At 36.9% G+C, this 18,383-nt stretch overlaps 1 protein-coding gene and 1 pseudogene across 1 annotated transcript; both read right to left on the reverse strand.

Annotated features, from left to right (window-relative positions):
* Positions 1-9,121: 9,121 nt before the first annotated feature.
* Positions 9,122-9,969, reverse strand: LOC101350768 (olfactory receptor-like protein OLF2; annotated as a pseudogene).
* Positions 9,970-15,789: 5,820 nt separating this feature from the next.
* LOC101342801 (olfactory receptor 5W2-like) lies at positions 15,790-16,785 on the reverse strand. The gene has a single exon (XM_004389209.2). It carries the CDS (start codon positions 16,768-16,770, stop codon positions 15,790-15,792), a length of 981 nt encoding a protein of 326 aa, XP_004389266.1. The 5' UTR covers positions 16,771-16,785.
* Between the last annotated feature and the right edge of the window lie 1,598 nt (positions 16,786-18,383).

The following is an 18,383-nucleotide window of genomic DNA, read 5'->3' on the forward strand; positions in this document are numbered from 1 at the left end:
AATTAGGTTTCTGGTTCTATATTTTTCCCTTGTGAATGCTGCAACAACTTTATCAAAGCCAGAAGTTTTCATTCAAAATGTTCAATGTCCAGTAACAAAAATAGAATTTAATGATATGCCATATGGCTATGTTGAATCTCTACCCTCCTCCAGTCAAATCACACATCAAATAAAGCTCAGATAGGCCCTCTACTAAATGATTCCCGTCTCCTTTCCATTGTTCATCCTATTTCTTGCATTTCTGAAACAACCTTCTTCATTTCCCTATTTGGAAATAGGACAATCTTTTAATGGTTTTCCTTTATTTTCATGAATCACTGTCTGATTCCCTTCCCCCAACCACATGTCAACTACCTCAATCCAATAATTTTATGACTGCCTAACATCCACTACACACAACTCACTATCTTGAATTATTATTTTTTTCTGTTCATATTTGTTTCTCCTGACATTCTCACAGTCTCTAGAACAAGGATTTTCAAAAGTAATGGATCATTGAATATTTGCTCTTAAATATTCTCTGGTTGATTAGTGGAAAAATAACAAAGAATAGAAATAAATTTCAAGGGCTGTTCCTACTCATATAGTTGATAGGTGCAAGGATGACTCTTTTTAAGAAAAAGTATATCTTAAGATGATGTTTTCTAAGAAAATATATATATTAAGATGATATGTATTAAGAAAAAAATAAACTTAGTCTTATCCTGTCTGGAGCAAGGAAACATGAAGAAAACCAGAGACACAAGGAAAAAATTAATCCAAAGTACTAATGGATCACAACTACCACAGCCTCCACCAGATTGAGTCCCCCACAAATAGACGGTGCCCAGCTACCAGCACCGACTACTCTGACAGGGATCAAAATAGAGGGTCCTGGACAGAGTTGGAGAAAAGAGTAGCCCAAAATTCTAGCTCACAAAAAAAGACCAGACTTAAAGGTCTGATAGACTGGAGAAACCCTGAGAGTATGGCCCCCGGACACCTTTTTAACTCACTACTGAAATCACTCCTGAGGTTCATCCTTCAGCCAAAGATTAGACAGGCCCATTAGACAATAATACATGTAGCTTAACGATGTATAAGAGACTAAATGGGCACCCCAGTCCAGGGGTAAATATGAGAAGGCATGAGGGGACAGGAAAACTGGATAGATGGAAATGGGGAACCCAAAGTTGAAAAGGGGAGATGTCGTCACATTACGGAGTTGGCAACCAATGTTATAAAACAATATATGTATTAATTGTTTAATGAGAAACTAATTTGCTCTGTAAACTTCCATCTAAAGCGCAATAAAAAAAGTTAAAAAAAGGAAAATTAGTTCTATTTTCTCTCACTTTCTATGTATATACATAGTAGTGAAATCATACATAACAAAACATACAAAAAGCCAACAATTTCACCATGTACAATTCAGTGAAATAAATTACATTTTTCCAGTTGTACAAATACTGTCACTATCTTTTTCTAAATCATTTTACCACCATTAACATAAACTTAGTTCACCCTGTTATGGATTGAATCATGTTGCCAAAAAATATTTGTCAACTTTACTAAGCCATTGTCATGGATTGAATTGTGTCCCCAAAAGTATCTGTCAGCTTGGCTGGGTCATGATTCCCAGTATTGTATAATTGTGTACCATTTTGTGATCTGATGTGATTTTCTTATGTGTTGTAAATTCAATCACTATGATCTAGTAAGATGGATTAGTGGCAGTTATACTGATGAGGTTTACAAGATTGAATCATGTCTTAAGCCAATCTCTTTTGAGATATAAAAGAGAGAATTGAGCAGAGACACATGGAAACCTCATATCACCAAGAAAAGCAGTGCAAAGAGCAGAGCACGTCTTTTGGACCTCAGGTTCCTGCGCAGAGAAACTCCCAGACCAAGAGAAGACTGATGCATTACAAGGACCTTCCTTCAGAGCCGACAGAGAGAAAAAGCCTTCCCCTGGAGCTGATGCCTTGAATTCGGATTTGTAGCCTACTAGACTTGAGAGAATAAATTTCTCTTTGTTAAAGCCATCCACTTGTGGTATTTCTGTTATAGCAGCACTAGATGACTAAGACAGCCATGATTCACAGTATTGTGTGGTTGTCCACCATTTGGTGATCCGATGTGATTATCCTATGTGTTGTAAATTTTAACCTCTATGATGTCAGTAAGGCATGATTAGAGGTAGTTATGTTAACAAATAAGGACTCAATAAACAGGGTTAGGTTGTATCTTGAATCAATCTCTTTTTAGACATAAAAGAGAATCAAGCAGAGAGGAAAGTCATCTAATATCATCTAGAGAGAAGTACCAGGAGCAGAACATGTCCATTGGACCTGGAATCCTTGCACTGAGAAGCTCCTAGACCAGGGGAAGATCGATGACAAGGACCTTCCCCTAGAGCCAACCAAGAGAGAAAGACTACTCCTGGAGCTGGACCTTGAATTCAGACTTCTAGCCTCCTAGACTGTGAGATAATACATTTCTGTTTGTTAAAGTCATCCACTTGTGGTATTTCTGTTATAGTAGCTCTAGATAACTAAGATAAACCCTGAGCAAAAATTCTCTTTCCCCTTCCCTCTCACTCCTCTCATAGGACTCAAAAGGAGAAGAAACAGCCACAAACATCCATTAATAATCAGAATGTGGAATGTACAAAATATGAATCTAGGAAAATTGGAAATCATCAAGAATGAACTAGAATACATAAAGATTGGTATCTTAGGCATTAGTGAGTAGAAATGGACTGGTATTGGCCATTTTGAATCAGACACTCATATGGTCTACTATGCCTAGAATGACAAATTGAAGAGGAATGGCATTACATTCAACCCAAAAAGAACACTTCAGGATCTATCCTGAAGTACAACACCGTCCCAAATCCATGGGTCAGGCTTAGGCTTCTCTTGATCCACATGGCTGCAGGGGCTGAGAAGCTCAAACCGGTAGGTCAGACCATGGGAGGCTGGCTCAGAAGGCCGCGGAAGCTGGCAAATCAGGTCAGACAACAGGCCACAGCCCCTCGGGGCTGCTGAGGCTGGCGAATCCCAGAATCAGCAGGTCAGACAGCAAGCCTCTGGCTCCAGTCACAAAAACCAGAAGTTAGAGGATCACAAACTGGGTACAGGATCCAGATGTAGAGAGAGAAAGCCCCCCGCGAGGGCACCCATATATACCTTGGAAGCAGGCAACACCCCAGAAGGGCGTAACTTGGGAATTGAGTCATGCTCTCTTGCAAGGCTATAACTCAAGACGCACCCCACAACAATCCTGCTTCATTAACATGCAGAGGTTAGGATTTACAACACATAAAATGGAGGACAACTATACAATACTGGAAATCATGGCCTAGCTAAGTTAACACATAACCCCAACCATCTCAGGTTCCATACACCTCTTTTGTGTTGATACGATATACCATGGATGTGCATAATTATTATGCATAACCTAAAAAATCAATTGACAGTAGATGTTTAATAAAGATAGAAATCTGTGCTTTTCAGTGTCCTGCAACAATTCACAATTATCAAATTTTATTTAGAACATAGCCAATATAGAAAGTTCTCCATAGGACTACCATCTTGCACAATGTCAAGTGACACTATTTTTCTTATTTTCTATGACCTCCCAGGAATTGTGCAATATAGTCACTCATTTTACATAGAAGTTAATAGTGTTCAAGTTTTAAGCTAAGATAAATTAAACAAATTATGTTTCAAATGTTTTGATACTTTCTATTTGCTCTTCTTGGGCCTCAATCATTGCTAGAATTCTGTTGTGGTTTAAAGGTGGGACTTAGATGACCTCTAAATTCTCTTAGACCTCTAAAAATCTGTGGATTGCTATTTTTGTGTATTTCCAAATTTGGTTTGAACATAAAACACTATAATATTCCAAGAGAGTAGCAAAGAAGTTACTTTTTGTAGAGAGATTTGCTTTATTACACTGTAGTCAGGAACCAATTGAGAGCAAGTGCTTTGGAGTCAGATAAACTTAGTATCTCTGCAACTTCAGGTGGTTATTAATTACCTTTGGATCTCACTTTCCACATTTTTATAAGGAAAGCATCATGCTGAGTGAAATAAGTCAGTCTCAAAAGAACAAATACAGTACTATCTCATTGATATGAATCAAGCAAATACATAGAAACAAAAGATTATAGTGGATATCAGCGGTAAGTTGTTGTTGTCCTTAGGCGCCATTGAGTCAGTTCTAACTCATAGCGACCCTATGTACAATAGAATGAAATACTGCCCAGTCCTGCACCATCCTCACAATTGTTGTTATCCTTGAGCCCATTGTTGCAGCCACTGTATCAATCCATCTCTTTGAGGGTCTTTGTCTTTTTTGCTGACCCTCTACTTTACCAAGCGTGATGTCCTTCTCCAGGGACTGGCCCCTCCTGATGACATGTTTAAAGTATGTGAAAGGAAGTCTCACCGTCCTTGTTTCTAAGGAGTATTCTGGTTGTACTTCTTCCAAGACAGATTTGTACGTTCTTCTGGCAGTTCATGGTATCTTACATATTCTTCACCAATATGTAATTCAAAGCCATCAACTCTTCTTTCCTCTTCCTTATTCATTGCCCAGCTTTCACATGCATATGAGGCCATTAAAAACACCATGACTTGAGTCAGGCTCACCTTAGTACTTAAAGTGACATTTTAAAGAGATCTTTTGTAACAGATTTGCCCAATGCAATAGGTCCTTTGTTTTCTCGACTGCTGCTTGATTGTGGATCCAAGTCAAATGAAATCCTTTAGAACTTCAATCTTTTTTGTGTTTATCATGATGTTGCTTATTGGTCCAGTTGTGAGGATTTTTGTTTTCTTTGTGTTGAAATAAATCCATATGGAAGGCTGTGGTCTTTGATCTTCATCAGTAAGTGCTTCAGGTCCTCTTCATTTTTAGCAAGCAAGGTTGTGTCATCTGCATATGAATGTAGTTATTGAGTCTTCTTCCAATCCTGATGCCCCATTCTTCTTCATACAATTCAGCTTTTTGGATTATTTGCTCAGCATACAGATTCAATAAGTATGGTGAAAAGATACAACCTTAACACACACATTTCTTGACTTTAAACCACTCAGTATCTTGTTGTTCTGTTCAAATGACTGCCTCTTGGTCTATTTACAGGTTCCCCAAGAGCAAAATTAAGTATTCTGGAATTCCCATTCTTTGCAATGTTCTGATCCACATAATCAAATGCTTTTGTGTAGCCAATAAAACACAGGTAAACGTCTTTCTGGTATTCTCTGCTTTCAGTCATGGTTTATCTGACATCAACAATGATATCTCTTGTTACACGTGCTCTTCTGAATCCAGTTTGAATTTCTTGCTGTTTCCTGTCCATGTACTGCGACAACCCCTCATGAATGATCTTCAGCAAAATTTTAGTTGTGGGTGATATTAAAGATACTGTTCGATAATTTCTTCACTCTGTTGGATTACTTTCTTTGGAATGGGCACAAATATGGATCTGTTCCAGTTGGTTGGCCAGGTAGCCGTCTTCCAAATTTCTTGACATAGGTGAGTGAGTGCCTCCAGTGCTGCAGCTGTTTGTTGAAATATCTCAATTGGTATTCCCTCAATTCCTGGAGCCTTGTTTTTCACCAATGCCTTCAGTGCAGCTTGGACCTCTTCCTTCAGTACCATCAGCTCCTGATCATGTACTACCTCCTGAAATGGTTGAATGTTGAACGGTTGTTTTTGGTACAGTGAATGTGTACTCCTTCCATCTTCTTTTGATGCTTCCTGCATTGTTTAATATTTTCCCCGTAGAATTCTTCAATATTGCAACACGAGACTTGAATTTTTTCTTTAGTTCTTTCAGTTAGAGAAATGCTGAGCGTGTTCTTCTCTTTTGGTTTTCAGTCTCCAGGTCTTTGTACATGTCATTATAATACTTTACTATGTCTTCTCGAGCCACGCTTTGAAATCTCCTGTTCAGCTCTTTAACTTCATTTATTTCTTCCTCTCGGTTTAGCGACTTGACGTTCAAAAGCAAGTTTCAGAGTCTCTTGTGACTTCCGTTTTTGTCTTTTCTGTCTTTTTAATGACTTTTTGCTTTCTTCGTATATGATGTCCTTGATGTCAATCCACAACTCCTCTAATCTTTGGTCATTAGTGTTCAACATGTCAAATATATTCTTGAGATGGTTTCTAATTCAGGTGGGATATAATCAAGGTTGTACTTTGGCTCTTATGGACTTCTTCTAATTTTCTTCAGTTTCAACTTGAACTTGCGTATGAGCAACTGATGGTTTGTTCCATAGTTGGCCCCTGGCCTTGCTCTGATTGATGATACTGTGTTCTCTATGGAATCTTTCCATAGATGTAGTCGATTTCATTCCTGTGTATTCCATTTGGTAAAGTCCACATGTATAGTCACCGTTCATGTTATTGAAAAAAGGTATTTGCAATGAAGAAGTCATTCAAAAGTCTTGCAAAGTTCTATCATGTGATCTCCTGCATTGTTTTATCACCAAGGCCATATTTTCAAACTACTGATCCTTCTTCGTTTCCAACTTTTGCATTCGAATCACTAGTAATTATCAATTCATCTTGATTGCATGTTCAATTTCAGACTGCAGAAGTTGGTAAAAATCTTCAGTTTCTTCATCTTTGAATAATAGTCATATTAACTGGTGTTCTTCGTAGGCATATGGATATTATCCTATCACTGACAGTGTTATACTTCAGGATAGATCTTGAAATGTTCTTTTTGATGACTAATGCAACACCTTCTTCAATTTGTCATTCCTGGCTTAGTAGACCATATACTTGACCTATTCGAAATGGCCATACCAGCCATGTCAGCCCACAACAAGGATGAATCTCATTAATATGTTGTATAGAAAATAGTATATACTCTATCCACTCATGTCTAGGTGAATGAATAATTTCTTTTATAAGGATCAACACAAAGCTGGTTCCTATGAGGCGTATGTTAAAGATGTCCCAAATGTCCAACTTTTCAAACTGCTATACCACTCCATCATCTCTAACATTAATGACTTTCCTTCTGCTCAGTACTTTCCCTCCTGTCTTTGGGTTCCATAATTTGCTGCAACATCTCACAGAACTCACAAACAGTATCAAGGAAATGATTTACATGGTTTTGGAGGCTGGCAACATCATAGTAAATGGGGAAAAGATTGAAGTTGCCCAGGATTTCATTTTACTTGGATCCATAATCAACACCATGGAAACAGCCTTCAATAAATTAAAAGACCTGTTGCATTGGGCAAGTCTGCTGCAAAATACCTCTTTAAAGTGTTAAAAAGCAAAGATGTTACATTGAAGATGAAGGTGAACCTGACCCAAGCCGTGGTGTTTTCAATCCCCTCATATGCATGCAAGTGCTGGACGATGAATAAGGAAGACCTAAGAAGAACTGATGCCTTTGAATTGTGGTGCTGGGGAAGAATATTGAATACACTGTGAACTGCCAAAATAATGAACAAATCTATCTTGGAAGAAGTACAACCAGAATGCTACTTAGAAGCTGTCGTCATTGTCACTGACATTTCAGGTAAAATTGGCCTAGGGATACAACACAATCCTTTGGATAAATATCATATCACTCATCTGCTATTATTATTATTTTATAATCTCTCCAAAATAAATTAAATTAAAGCAGCGATAGAATCATTTGTATATAGATACAGAATATGCCAGCTGGAAAGCACAAAAATATTATCTAGTTCATGCTTCTCTTTTAACAGAGAGGGAACTGAAGTCCAAATAAAGAAGTGATTTGTCAAAGGTCACACTTACTGTAAGTTTAGAGTAAGAGACTCAGACCCATTTTTTCCTCTTATTAGTTCCCTAGTTAATAAGATGTTTCTAGCTAGGTTAAAATTTGCTACCTCTTAAGAAAGAATCCCACACTGGATTATTTAACATTATTATCTTTTTGGTTTATGAAAATTTGCTAGTTAGCTCATCACCAGTATGGGCCAAGTTGTTGGTTTATCATACATAAACTCTAATCTGCAACAACTGTATTAAGTTTATGTTAAGGGATACCAGGACCTGGATAGAAAGAAGCAACTAAGATTTAAAAAAAAAAAAAAAATTAAAGACCTATAATATTAAAGCATACACAGATATTGGTAATGTCTTAGTTGGATAATAATATTTTCATGGTGGATATATGAGAAGCATATGAGTTAGAGAGACAGAGAGTGAAAGGAAAGCAAATATTTGAATTAGACAGAGTAGGATGGATTAAAATATTTCAGTGAGAAAACAGAGTCACAGATTCAACAATGTCCTCAGGCACATGGTGGGGTGTGAACCAAAGAAAGGAATATTTAATCAGGGCTTAGAGAATACAGGAGGGAAGAAATGTTTCCTGAAGGAAATTATTGAGCTGAGAACTGCAGCACAGAGATTTAACTCATCAGGGCAGTCCCTTTGCTCTCTATAACCTAGCCTTGTTGACCCTCTTTAATTTCTACAGAAATTGCATGGTCCTGTTCACCTCAAAGCCTCTCCAATTGCTGGTCCAACTACCTTCTCTCTCCACTAGTATATCTCAGTTAAGGCTGACTCATTGTTTAGATCCCAGGCTAAATGTTTCCATTTCAATGGAGGACTTCTTAATTCTGCACACCAGATTTGATTAATCTGCTTTGTATTTGTAATCCCAGTCTTTTTACTTCAGAGAATAATTATAACTTATTATTAATGAACAACTTGAATAATTTCAATGATTATTTAATTAATATTTGTACTTTCCATTAGATTATAAGATTCATTATTATAAAGAAAACTACTGAATTTACCATAAAATTCAAAGCACCTAGATGTGTAATAGGCACTTAGTAAGCATTCAATAAATCTTAGAAAAAATAAATTAATTCATGATTGAAACATTGAACAAACAAAAATTTGGCACACTAAGAAGCCTGAACGTTTTCCACAAAGAGGGAGTACCATATATCAATTTAAGACACATAATGGCACATTACATTTCTGGGGAACTTTGCAGGTATTCCTGGAATATGGTATAAATACTTATTGGAATACATCAAATTTGTTGAAACTATTTTGATTTTCACATATTATGATTAGAGACTGGGAGAAAATATATATATTTTTTCAATAAAACCATCTTTTAAAGTTTCTTAAGAGCCTCTTTCACATCCTTGTTCTGTAGACTATGTATCAGAGGGTTTAACGTGAGGATGACAAGGGTAAAAATACATTGAGTTTATTTTGTCTTGATCTAGAAAGTAGGCAGAACTTGCTTGGTAATACATGAAGAGTAGAGTTCCCTGAAAATTGCAACAGCAGGTAAGTCAGAAGTGCAAGTGGAGAAACTTTGGACCTCTCCTCAGCAGAGTGGCTATTTATCATTGATAGAGTGATATAACAATAAGACAGAAAAAGTGTTGGAAGAGTAACCACTTCAATGAAACCAAAAATGGTAAATGTCACTAATTCAGGTGGGACATCATAGAAGAAATGAGTAATTTCATTTGACTCACAGAAACATAAGTGGAATGTTAATATTGTATTTTCCAAAGCATACATAATTCCCAATATGTAAACCCCAGCCATGAGCACAGAGCAGAGCCTGCTAAACATGTTGTCTATATAGAGCGAAGGGTTGCTAATGGCCTTGCTCTGAGCAAAGGTCGTCACCAGCAGCAGTAAACAATCTGTAAACATACGGAACGTGAAGACCTATAGAAGAGTGTTGATTTGTTTTTGGCAAGGAAGCCTACTGCATCCTGAGTCCAATTGCTGTGGAGTAGCAGAGTCACTGAAGGAGAGGAAAAAGTATATTGGCATTTGAAGTTGGGAGTCCATTCTAACTAAAATAATCATTCCAAGATCTGCCACCAGAATAATGAGATAAACAACTGGGTAAACAGAGAATAAGGTCATTTTGATTCCAGTATTACTGGCAATCCCCACAAGAAAGAATTTAGTCAAAGAGGATCAATTTTCTCCATCCATTCTTGTTGTTCTTCTAAAATGCTACAGAAATAATCAAGAAAAAGCATCAAAGTTTTAATTCCTCTTGACATTATAAACAGTATTATCAGTAAATCCTTTAGGATTTATTTCAGTACGTTGTCTTTTTTGTCTTCAGAAAATAGTCCAGGCAAGTGTCACTTCTAGAGACACTGTTATGTGACCGACAAAAGTTTAAGTGTCTGGGAGAGAAAGTCGAGAAACTTTGATTCTAAATCTAGATCTAATTCATGACTCATTCATAATTTATGTTACTTGCCTGGGCCTTCACTGACTTACCTCAGACAGCAGATTTGCATGAACTGAGAGCTCATTATAAGGCAAATATAATATAAAAGAGGCACTTAATTAGGATACAAAGTTAGAATATACAGCCTTACGAAAATTAATTAAAATTAATTGTCCAGTTGAACATAAAAGTGATCATACTTACTTCTTTCTTCAAGAATTGTGGTTAGTTTAACATGTGTATATTAGACTCAGAAAAAATGAGCATAACTCTGACATGAAAATAACGTGACTGTCACTTTACTGTTGTTGGTCTAAAGTTGTCTTTAATGTTGACTGAGATATCAAATATGTTTTCATGAGCTTTTTGTCTAGAAATGTGTTTACTGCTTTGTTACATTATCATCATCTACCTGTAGGAGCGGTCTGGTGCCAAAGAATAAGTCCCTTGATCTGCAAAAGGAAGGGATGAAAAGTATAAACAAGAAATTTAACACATATATTTGAATCTGTATGGATTTTAAACTTGATTTTTTTCATTAAAAATAGAAATGAGAGGTTGAATAATAACTATGTCTCTGATATATAGGCTCGTGTGTGTACGTGTGTGTGGGCATGTGTGCATTAGTCTCTGTTGATTTATGAAAATTGGTGCATAGGTGATCATCTGATTTTTATCTATTTAATATTTTTAGACCTAAATCAATATAGTGTGGTTCATACGGACTTGAACTTACTCACATTAGGATTTATAATGTGATACCTCAAGTATTACCAGATTTACAAAAAAAAAAAAAAAAAACTAGAAAAAATTCTTAAATTTGGTATATATTTGTTCTAAAAATAGGTTGTATAATGATTTGAAAACAAAGAGCAATGATTTTCTTATGAAATTTTATTAAAATGAAAGTCAGTAAAACTGTTTATGTACTAATCCAATGAAGTGCCATTATATTCAACTTCCTCTAACAAGAAAGTAGTATTTATAATTTTTTATGATTTCCTAAAAATGTAATTCTTCACATTTCCAAATGCAAGTTTTTTGTTTGTTTGTTTTGTTTTTATATTCTTTAAATTTGGAGATTTAGAAACCTAACTGTGGTGAAAAAGTCTCTTTGTCCTTGCCTCTGGTAGCTGTGCAATATAGGCAGATTGCATTTTATTTTTACTTAGTGACAATTGGGACTTAAATATCTAAAGCCTTAGACCTCACACTTCTGTGTTATGAAAACATGTGATTAATTAGACTTCTGCCTCTGTATTTTCCCCCTTGAATGCTGCAACAACCTTAGCAAAGCCTGAACTTGTAATTCTTCCCTCTTTCACAAAACTGATAAATGTCCAAAAGGTAATAGAACTGATTTTAAGGCAATGCTTCATGGCTACCCTGAATCTATACCCTCTTCCTTCAGTCAAACCACACATTTAATGACACTCAAAAAAAGATCTTATACTTAATAATGTTGATCTGTTTTTTATTGTTCCTTCTGTTTCTTTCATTTCTGAAACAATCTTCTTCACTTCCTGATTTAGAAATATAACAATCTTTCAATGGTTTTCTTATATTCCACTTTTTTCACTAATCACTGTCTGATTTCTTTTCCCCAAGCACATAACATTGACCCTTTTATCAATGATTTTATGAGTATAATGTCCACTACACTTAGCATACTTTCTGGAATTACTTGTTTTTTTGGTTCTTATATGTGTCTGTTTACTGCATTATAAGTGCCTTAGAAATAACATCAGACTTGGGTAATTTCTGTCTATCCTGAAGGCCCCAGCACAAGGCCTGCACAAGTAATAGCAATTTAATATTTATTGTTAAAATATTTTAGGCTTTTTTTTTTTTGGCTGGTGAGTGATGAACAAAAAGCAAAAATAAAGAGGCTTCAGGGATTATTTCAACTAATATAGATCATGTGTGCCTGATTCTTAAAAAAAAAAAAAAAAAAAAACTGTGTACATGGTAGAAAATTTTAATAATAGCAAGGTTCTATTTTTTTCTAAAGACAATTTTAGTTTGCTATTATCTGTACCAAGGAGCCCTGACGGTACAACGGTTAAGCACTCAGCTGTTGACCAAAACGTCAGCAGTTTGAACTCACCTAGCAGTTCCATGGGAGAAACACTTGATAATCAGCCCTCATAAAGATCATGTATGAGGCAGTTCTACTCTGTCATATGGGATCGTTGTAAGTCAAAATAGACTCAACGGCACCTAACAACAACGACATGTAAATTTTTACATAATAGAAAAGTACTGGAAGTGTAATTTTGTATCTTCTCAAAATCCTTCCCAGTGATTCCTGATATATGCTCTGAGCTGACTGAACCTTAGTCTACCTTCTTTCCCTAACTTGATTGGGTTACATCAGCTGGAACTCAAGCTATCCATATGAAGCAGAAAATAGACTTTGTGAGGTGAAACATGGCTGCCCTTACACATTCTGTTAGTTCACTGCTGTTACTGTTGGTTCACTGCTGTCTTTCAAGACCCGTTATGTGACCTTGCTGAGGCAGTTTTATGTAACTCCCTGGCAAGGAGCCATTTTTATCCTTGACCACTATAAAACCTCTATCCCCCTACTGCTGTGTGTGGAGGTCTCTTTGGTTCTGTTGCTGCCAGAAAGTACTGTCTCATACTTAAGTCTCCCTAATAAAGCTCCTTCACCACCACACTGGAGTTGCTCACCTCTTTCTTCAGTCTCTTGGTACCCTCCAATTTTTTAGGCAAATTTCAAGTTACTGGTCCATGCCTGGACAATATGTGAGCCAACCAGGAGACAGAAGAAATGGCAAGTGAGAATGAAGCATCTATAGGGTAAATCCTGGGTTGGCCAGCAACCTCGATGTGAGGAAGTCTAGCCCGCATGCTTGATACATGCAGCCTGCCATGTGAGAATCAGGATACCCACAAAATGCCAGGTGGCATAGCATGATTGTGAGTAGACGCATGCATTAATAAGCATGGAAAGGAAGCTAGGAAAGCAGTAGTGGCCTTGAGAAGGACACTGCTCCGTTCTGTTTGGATCACCACCAAAGCCCATCTAGCTGCTTAAGCACTCATAAGAGCCCTACTGGAAGAGCAGCAGTTAGAAAGAGATGTGCACCATTCATATGTGGCAATGACTGATGTATTGAGTAGCCACATCTGAGAACAGGGTGAGCAATTAGAGACACTCACTTTCAGGTCTGTAAAGATTAAGGGAAGGAAAGTGCCAAAGGCAAGGATCAGGGCAGGATGATGAGAGTTGCCTGGGAAGTGAAAACGCAGAATCTGTGGGAGAGTGGATCAATTAGTGAATTGAATATGAAAGTGATAGTGGAGGAGGAGTCTGACAGTGTAGAATGGCTTCCTCAGGCTCGGATGCTCACTACTCTAAGACGAAAACTATCCAGGAACCCGATGATCCCAGACATGAAATCACACCATGTATCCATGACAATGTTTGGGTACATTCCCACTGAGCTAATTGAGTTGTGTGGGAAATTCCAGTAGAAAGGGAAGGAAAATATTGCAAATTGGTTATTAGGTCTGTGGGATATCAGGGGAGATGGTGTCTCTTTAAATGGAGCCTAGGGCGATAAAATGAGTAGCTTAGCCACCTATCTTGCACTCCAGCAGTTTTTACATGCAGCTCGGAACAAAGTGGACATACACGCCCTCACAGATTGGATCATTTTGTGTTGCAGAAGGGTATGAACGAATGAGAGGGATCCTCCTGGTATGGTCGGGATATGGTCTTCTGTAGAGTAGTTACAGGAGTTAATTCGGGGGTTAGGTATTAGCCACACCATTTATGCCAAGCACTTCGAGGGGACAGACAATGAACTTTTTACTGCAGGAATGAAAGCAAGAATCCTGCAGGTGGCTCCTCCCTCCTGGTTGTGCACACTGGTGGCTATTATTAGTCCCTTAGTGTACCAGGTGGGAAAAGCCATAGCTGATTTGGGTGAAACTGATAAGGCTTGAGAGAAGGAGGTGTGAACCATGGGAAAATAGAAACAAAAGACTGAGAAATCCGTGAGACATGAGATGACCATCCAAGGGCTCCTTGAATGTGATCCAAAGGCAGATGTGGGTGGACTTAGTGGCTGCCAGAATGGCAGTGAACAAGATAGATAAGCAACTGAATGAGGTTTTGGTTAGCCTTTGGAAGGAACTGAAGTCTGAGCAACAGTATCACCCTCTGAGTCCTACTGCCCCGTGCAAGAAAGTGGCCTTTGTCATTGGATGGACCCTGCCTATCCCCTGAGACTATGAGTGGGGCCGAGGTTACCCTCAGATCAGGGCCCTGCAGAGGGACCAGAGGCCCATGTGGAGGTTACAATACATTGGTTAAGAACAAACAAGTAGTGGGTGTTGGCTCTGATTGATATCAAGGCAGAGTGCACCTTTATCTTTGGAAACCCTGAGAGGTATCAAGAACCTCCCCTTGGAAATTGATAAGTACAGAAGAAAGTCCACCCTAGTATGCCAGGTATTTCAGTTCCTGCAAGTAAGACACACTTCCCCTAAACCATATTAAGTTTATATTTCCCCAATACCAGAACATGTTCTAGGAGTGGATGTCATCATAGGATTGACTTGGACCACATCTGTGGGAGAATTCCAACTTTGAGTGGAATTCAAGACCTGAGGGGGAATGCAGAATGGGAAGCAGTGATCCTATACCCACCACAAAGAGTCATAGACATCAAGCAATATGAGTTTCCCTGAGGACATAAGGAATTTAGTTAAATTATTTTGGAATTAAAAAGAGTAGGTATCCTCCAGGAAATCCACCGTGCTTTTAATAGTCCTGTGTGGCCTGTGAAGGAACCCAGATGGGTCCTGGCATATGACCATGGACTATAAGGAACTTAACAAAGTGATCCCTCCTATATACACTGCAGTTCCAAGCATAAATTCTTTGTTAGAAACCCTTAGTAGAGACCTGGACACGTATTATGCTGTGTTAGATCTGGCCAATGCATTATTTAGTATCCCCTAGTCCTATCTGCCCAAGACCAGTTTATCTTCACCTGGGAGGGGCAGCAATGGACATTTCAAGTGCTCCCTCAAGATTATTTACATAATGCCACTATTTGCTTGTTATGGTGGCGAGAGATTTGATTCTTTTCCTCTTCCCCACCGCTGTACATTGGTTTCATTACATTGAGGACATAATGTTAACTGCTGAAGATGTTTCTCTGTTACAGGAGTGTCTAGAGCAATATTAATTAAGATTTATAACTTCCACTGGATTATAGGATTCATTAGTATAGAAATTGCTGGATTCACCATGAAATACAAAGCACCAAAATGTATAATAAGCACTTAGGAAAAACTCAATAAATCTTAAAATAATTGAAATAATTCACAAATGATACAATGAGCACATAAAATGTTGGCACACTAAGAAATGCCTGTAAAGTTCTCCACAAACAAGGAGTACCATATGTCAATTTAAGACACATCACAAAGCATGACATGTTTCAGGAAATGGAAAATTTTCTTAAAATATGGCTTTAGGTAAAATATACATGGTATTAAATTAATGTATCTGAGACAACTTTGTTTCTTATATTTTACCATATGATTTTACAAAAACAACTGTGTGTATATTTCTTGTAAGATTTAAAACATCTTTTATTTTTAAGTTTTTCCATAGCCCTTTCCACATCGTTATTTCTTAGGCTGTATATCAGTGGGTTTAACATAGGAATTACAAAGGTGTAAAACAATGAGACCATTTTGTCTTGATCTGGAGAGTAGGCAGAACTTGGTCGGAAATATATAAAGAGTATGGTTCCTTGGAAAATTGCTACAGCAGTTAAGTGAGACATGCAGGTAGAGAAAGCTTTGAACTTTCTCTCAGTAGAGTGGATCTTTAACACTGAGCAGATAATATAACAGTAGGAGACAAGCACTCCTGAAATGGTACTCAGTTCAATGAAGCCAAAAACAGTGAATAATGCCAGCTCATTGACCTGAATATCAGAACAGGAAAGGAGGAAAAATGGAGGTAAATCACAGAAGAAATGATTAATCTCATTTGACCCACAGAAACATAAGTGAAAAGCTAAAGTTGTATGTATCAAAGCATCCACCATGCCCACCAGGTAAACCCCAGCCATGAGCAAGAAACACACCCTGCTAGACATATTGACTGTATAGAGCAAGGGGTTACTAATGGCCTTGTAGCAATCAAAGGCCATCACTGCCAGCAGGAGACACTCAGAATCTGCAAAGATACAGAAGATGAAGAACTGCAGAGCACAGCCATAGAAGGAAATGGATTTGTCTTTGGCTAAGAGGTCCACCAGCATCTTGGGCCCAATTGCTGTGGAATAGCAGAGGTCACAGAAGGAGAGGTGGCTGAGGAAAAAGTACATTGGTGTTTGAAGCTGAGAGTCCATTCTAATTAAAATGATCATTCCAAGATTTGCTACAAGAATAATGAGATATACAACCAGAAACATGGTGAATATGGTTGCTTTGGTCTCAGGATTATTAGTAAATCCCAAGAGGTGGAATTCAGTCAAGGAGGAGCAATTTTCTCCATCCATTCTTCTTTGTTCTTGTTCTAAATGGTTACAAAAATGATCAAGAGAATGACAGATCAGAGTTTAACTCTGTTGGACATCCACAAAATATTATTTGTAAGGAAGAACACTTTTTTTCTGTAAATTGTCTTCTTTATCCACAGAAACAAGCCCAGATAAGTGTCACTGTTAAAGAAGGACTGTTATGTTATAGAAAAAAATTAAAATATCTGGAACATGAAGTTCAGAAACTTTGATTCTAAATCTATATGTCATTAATATCTGTCATTTGTATTGTCCTCTATTGTCTTATCTGAGATGGCAGATTTGAATAAACCTAAAGCTCATTCCAGATTCAAAATGATATGAAAAAAACACAATAGTTAGAGAGACAAAGTCAGAGGATACAGGCCTAAACATCTGACTCATAAAAATAAATACCACACTGGATAAAAAAAAGCAATCACATTTATTGTATTCATCCTGAAATACTGATTTTAAAGATTCAGCAACAATGAATGATATTGCATATAAATTAACAAATGAAAATTATCATGTTACTGTTTTGGTCTATGATGTCTTGAGTTTTAACTGAATAACTAAACATTAGTGAAACATATTTTATCCAACTTTTCTATCACACTTCATTTCTTCTTTGATGAGCATTTATAACCCAGTTATATGGCTGACCTGAACCCGAAAGTTAAGTCCACTGGAGAGAAGTGATATAAAGTGGGAAAAACAGAATTTAACACATGTATTTGTATCTCTTTGGATTTTTATATTGAATTTTCCATGCAAATTAAAAAGAGAAGAGGAATAATAAATGTTTAACAATTATAAAGTGTTCATTTTCTTGTGTGTGTTTGTGTGTGTGTGTGTGTGAATCTTTCTGTTGTTATATGAAAATTGAAATATGAATTGTAGTCTGAAGTTTTTTTCCTGTATTTAGGTCCATATGAACTTAAATTATACATATTGATATTTTTAATGTGGTACTTCAATTATGATTGGAATAGCACTAGAAAAATCCAAAATTCACATATATAGAGATATCACTTGATCAGTAATAAAAATTAATGATTTACTTACAAATTTTAGTTAAATTATAAATTAAATATAAATCTACTCATACTAATAAGGTCAGTCAAATTCACACAGCTTCATCCAAAATATGTTATGGTCTGGCTGTTAGATTGCAGAGTTTATTTAACTGAATAATTAAGTACAAAATTATTCATTTACAAATTCCTCAATATTTGATTCCTTATTTTTTTTAAAGAAAATTTTTCTATAGTCTTTTAGTTTGGTAATTCAGAATCCTACCTGAGAGGATCATGTCTTTCTCTTCTGATTTTGGATAGGTGAACACTAGGCAGATCACATTTTATTTTTACTTAGTGACATTTGGGACTTAAATCTCTGAAACCTCTGCCCTCAATTTTCTGTGTTTTGCAAACATGTGATTAATTAGATTTCTGATTCTGTATTTTTCCCTTCTGAATACTGCAACAACTTTAGCAAAGCCTGAAGTTTTCGTTCAAAACGATCAGTTGAGTTTAATGCTATACTGTATGGCTACCCTGAATCTACACCCTCCTCAGCCAAATCCACATCTAATGAAACTCAGACAGAAT

The sequence above is a fragment of the Trichechus manatus genome, unplaced genomic scaffold (assembly GCF_000243295.1).
Source record: "Trichechus manatus latirostris isolate Lorelei unplaced genomic scaffold, TriManLat1.0 scaffold00236, whole genome shotgun sequence".
Taxonomy (NCBI): domain Eukaryota; kingdom Metazoa; phylum Chordata; class Mammalia; order Sirenia; family Trichechidae; genus Trichechus; species Trichechus manatus.

Coding starts and splice junctions, on each gene's coding strand:
- LOC101342801 (XM_004389209.2), bottom strand. CDS start 16,770: ATGGATGGAGAAAATTGCTCCTCCTTGACTGAATTCCACCTCTTGGGA.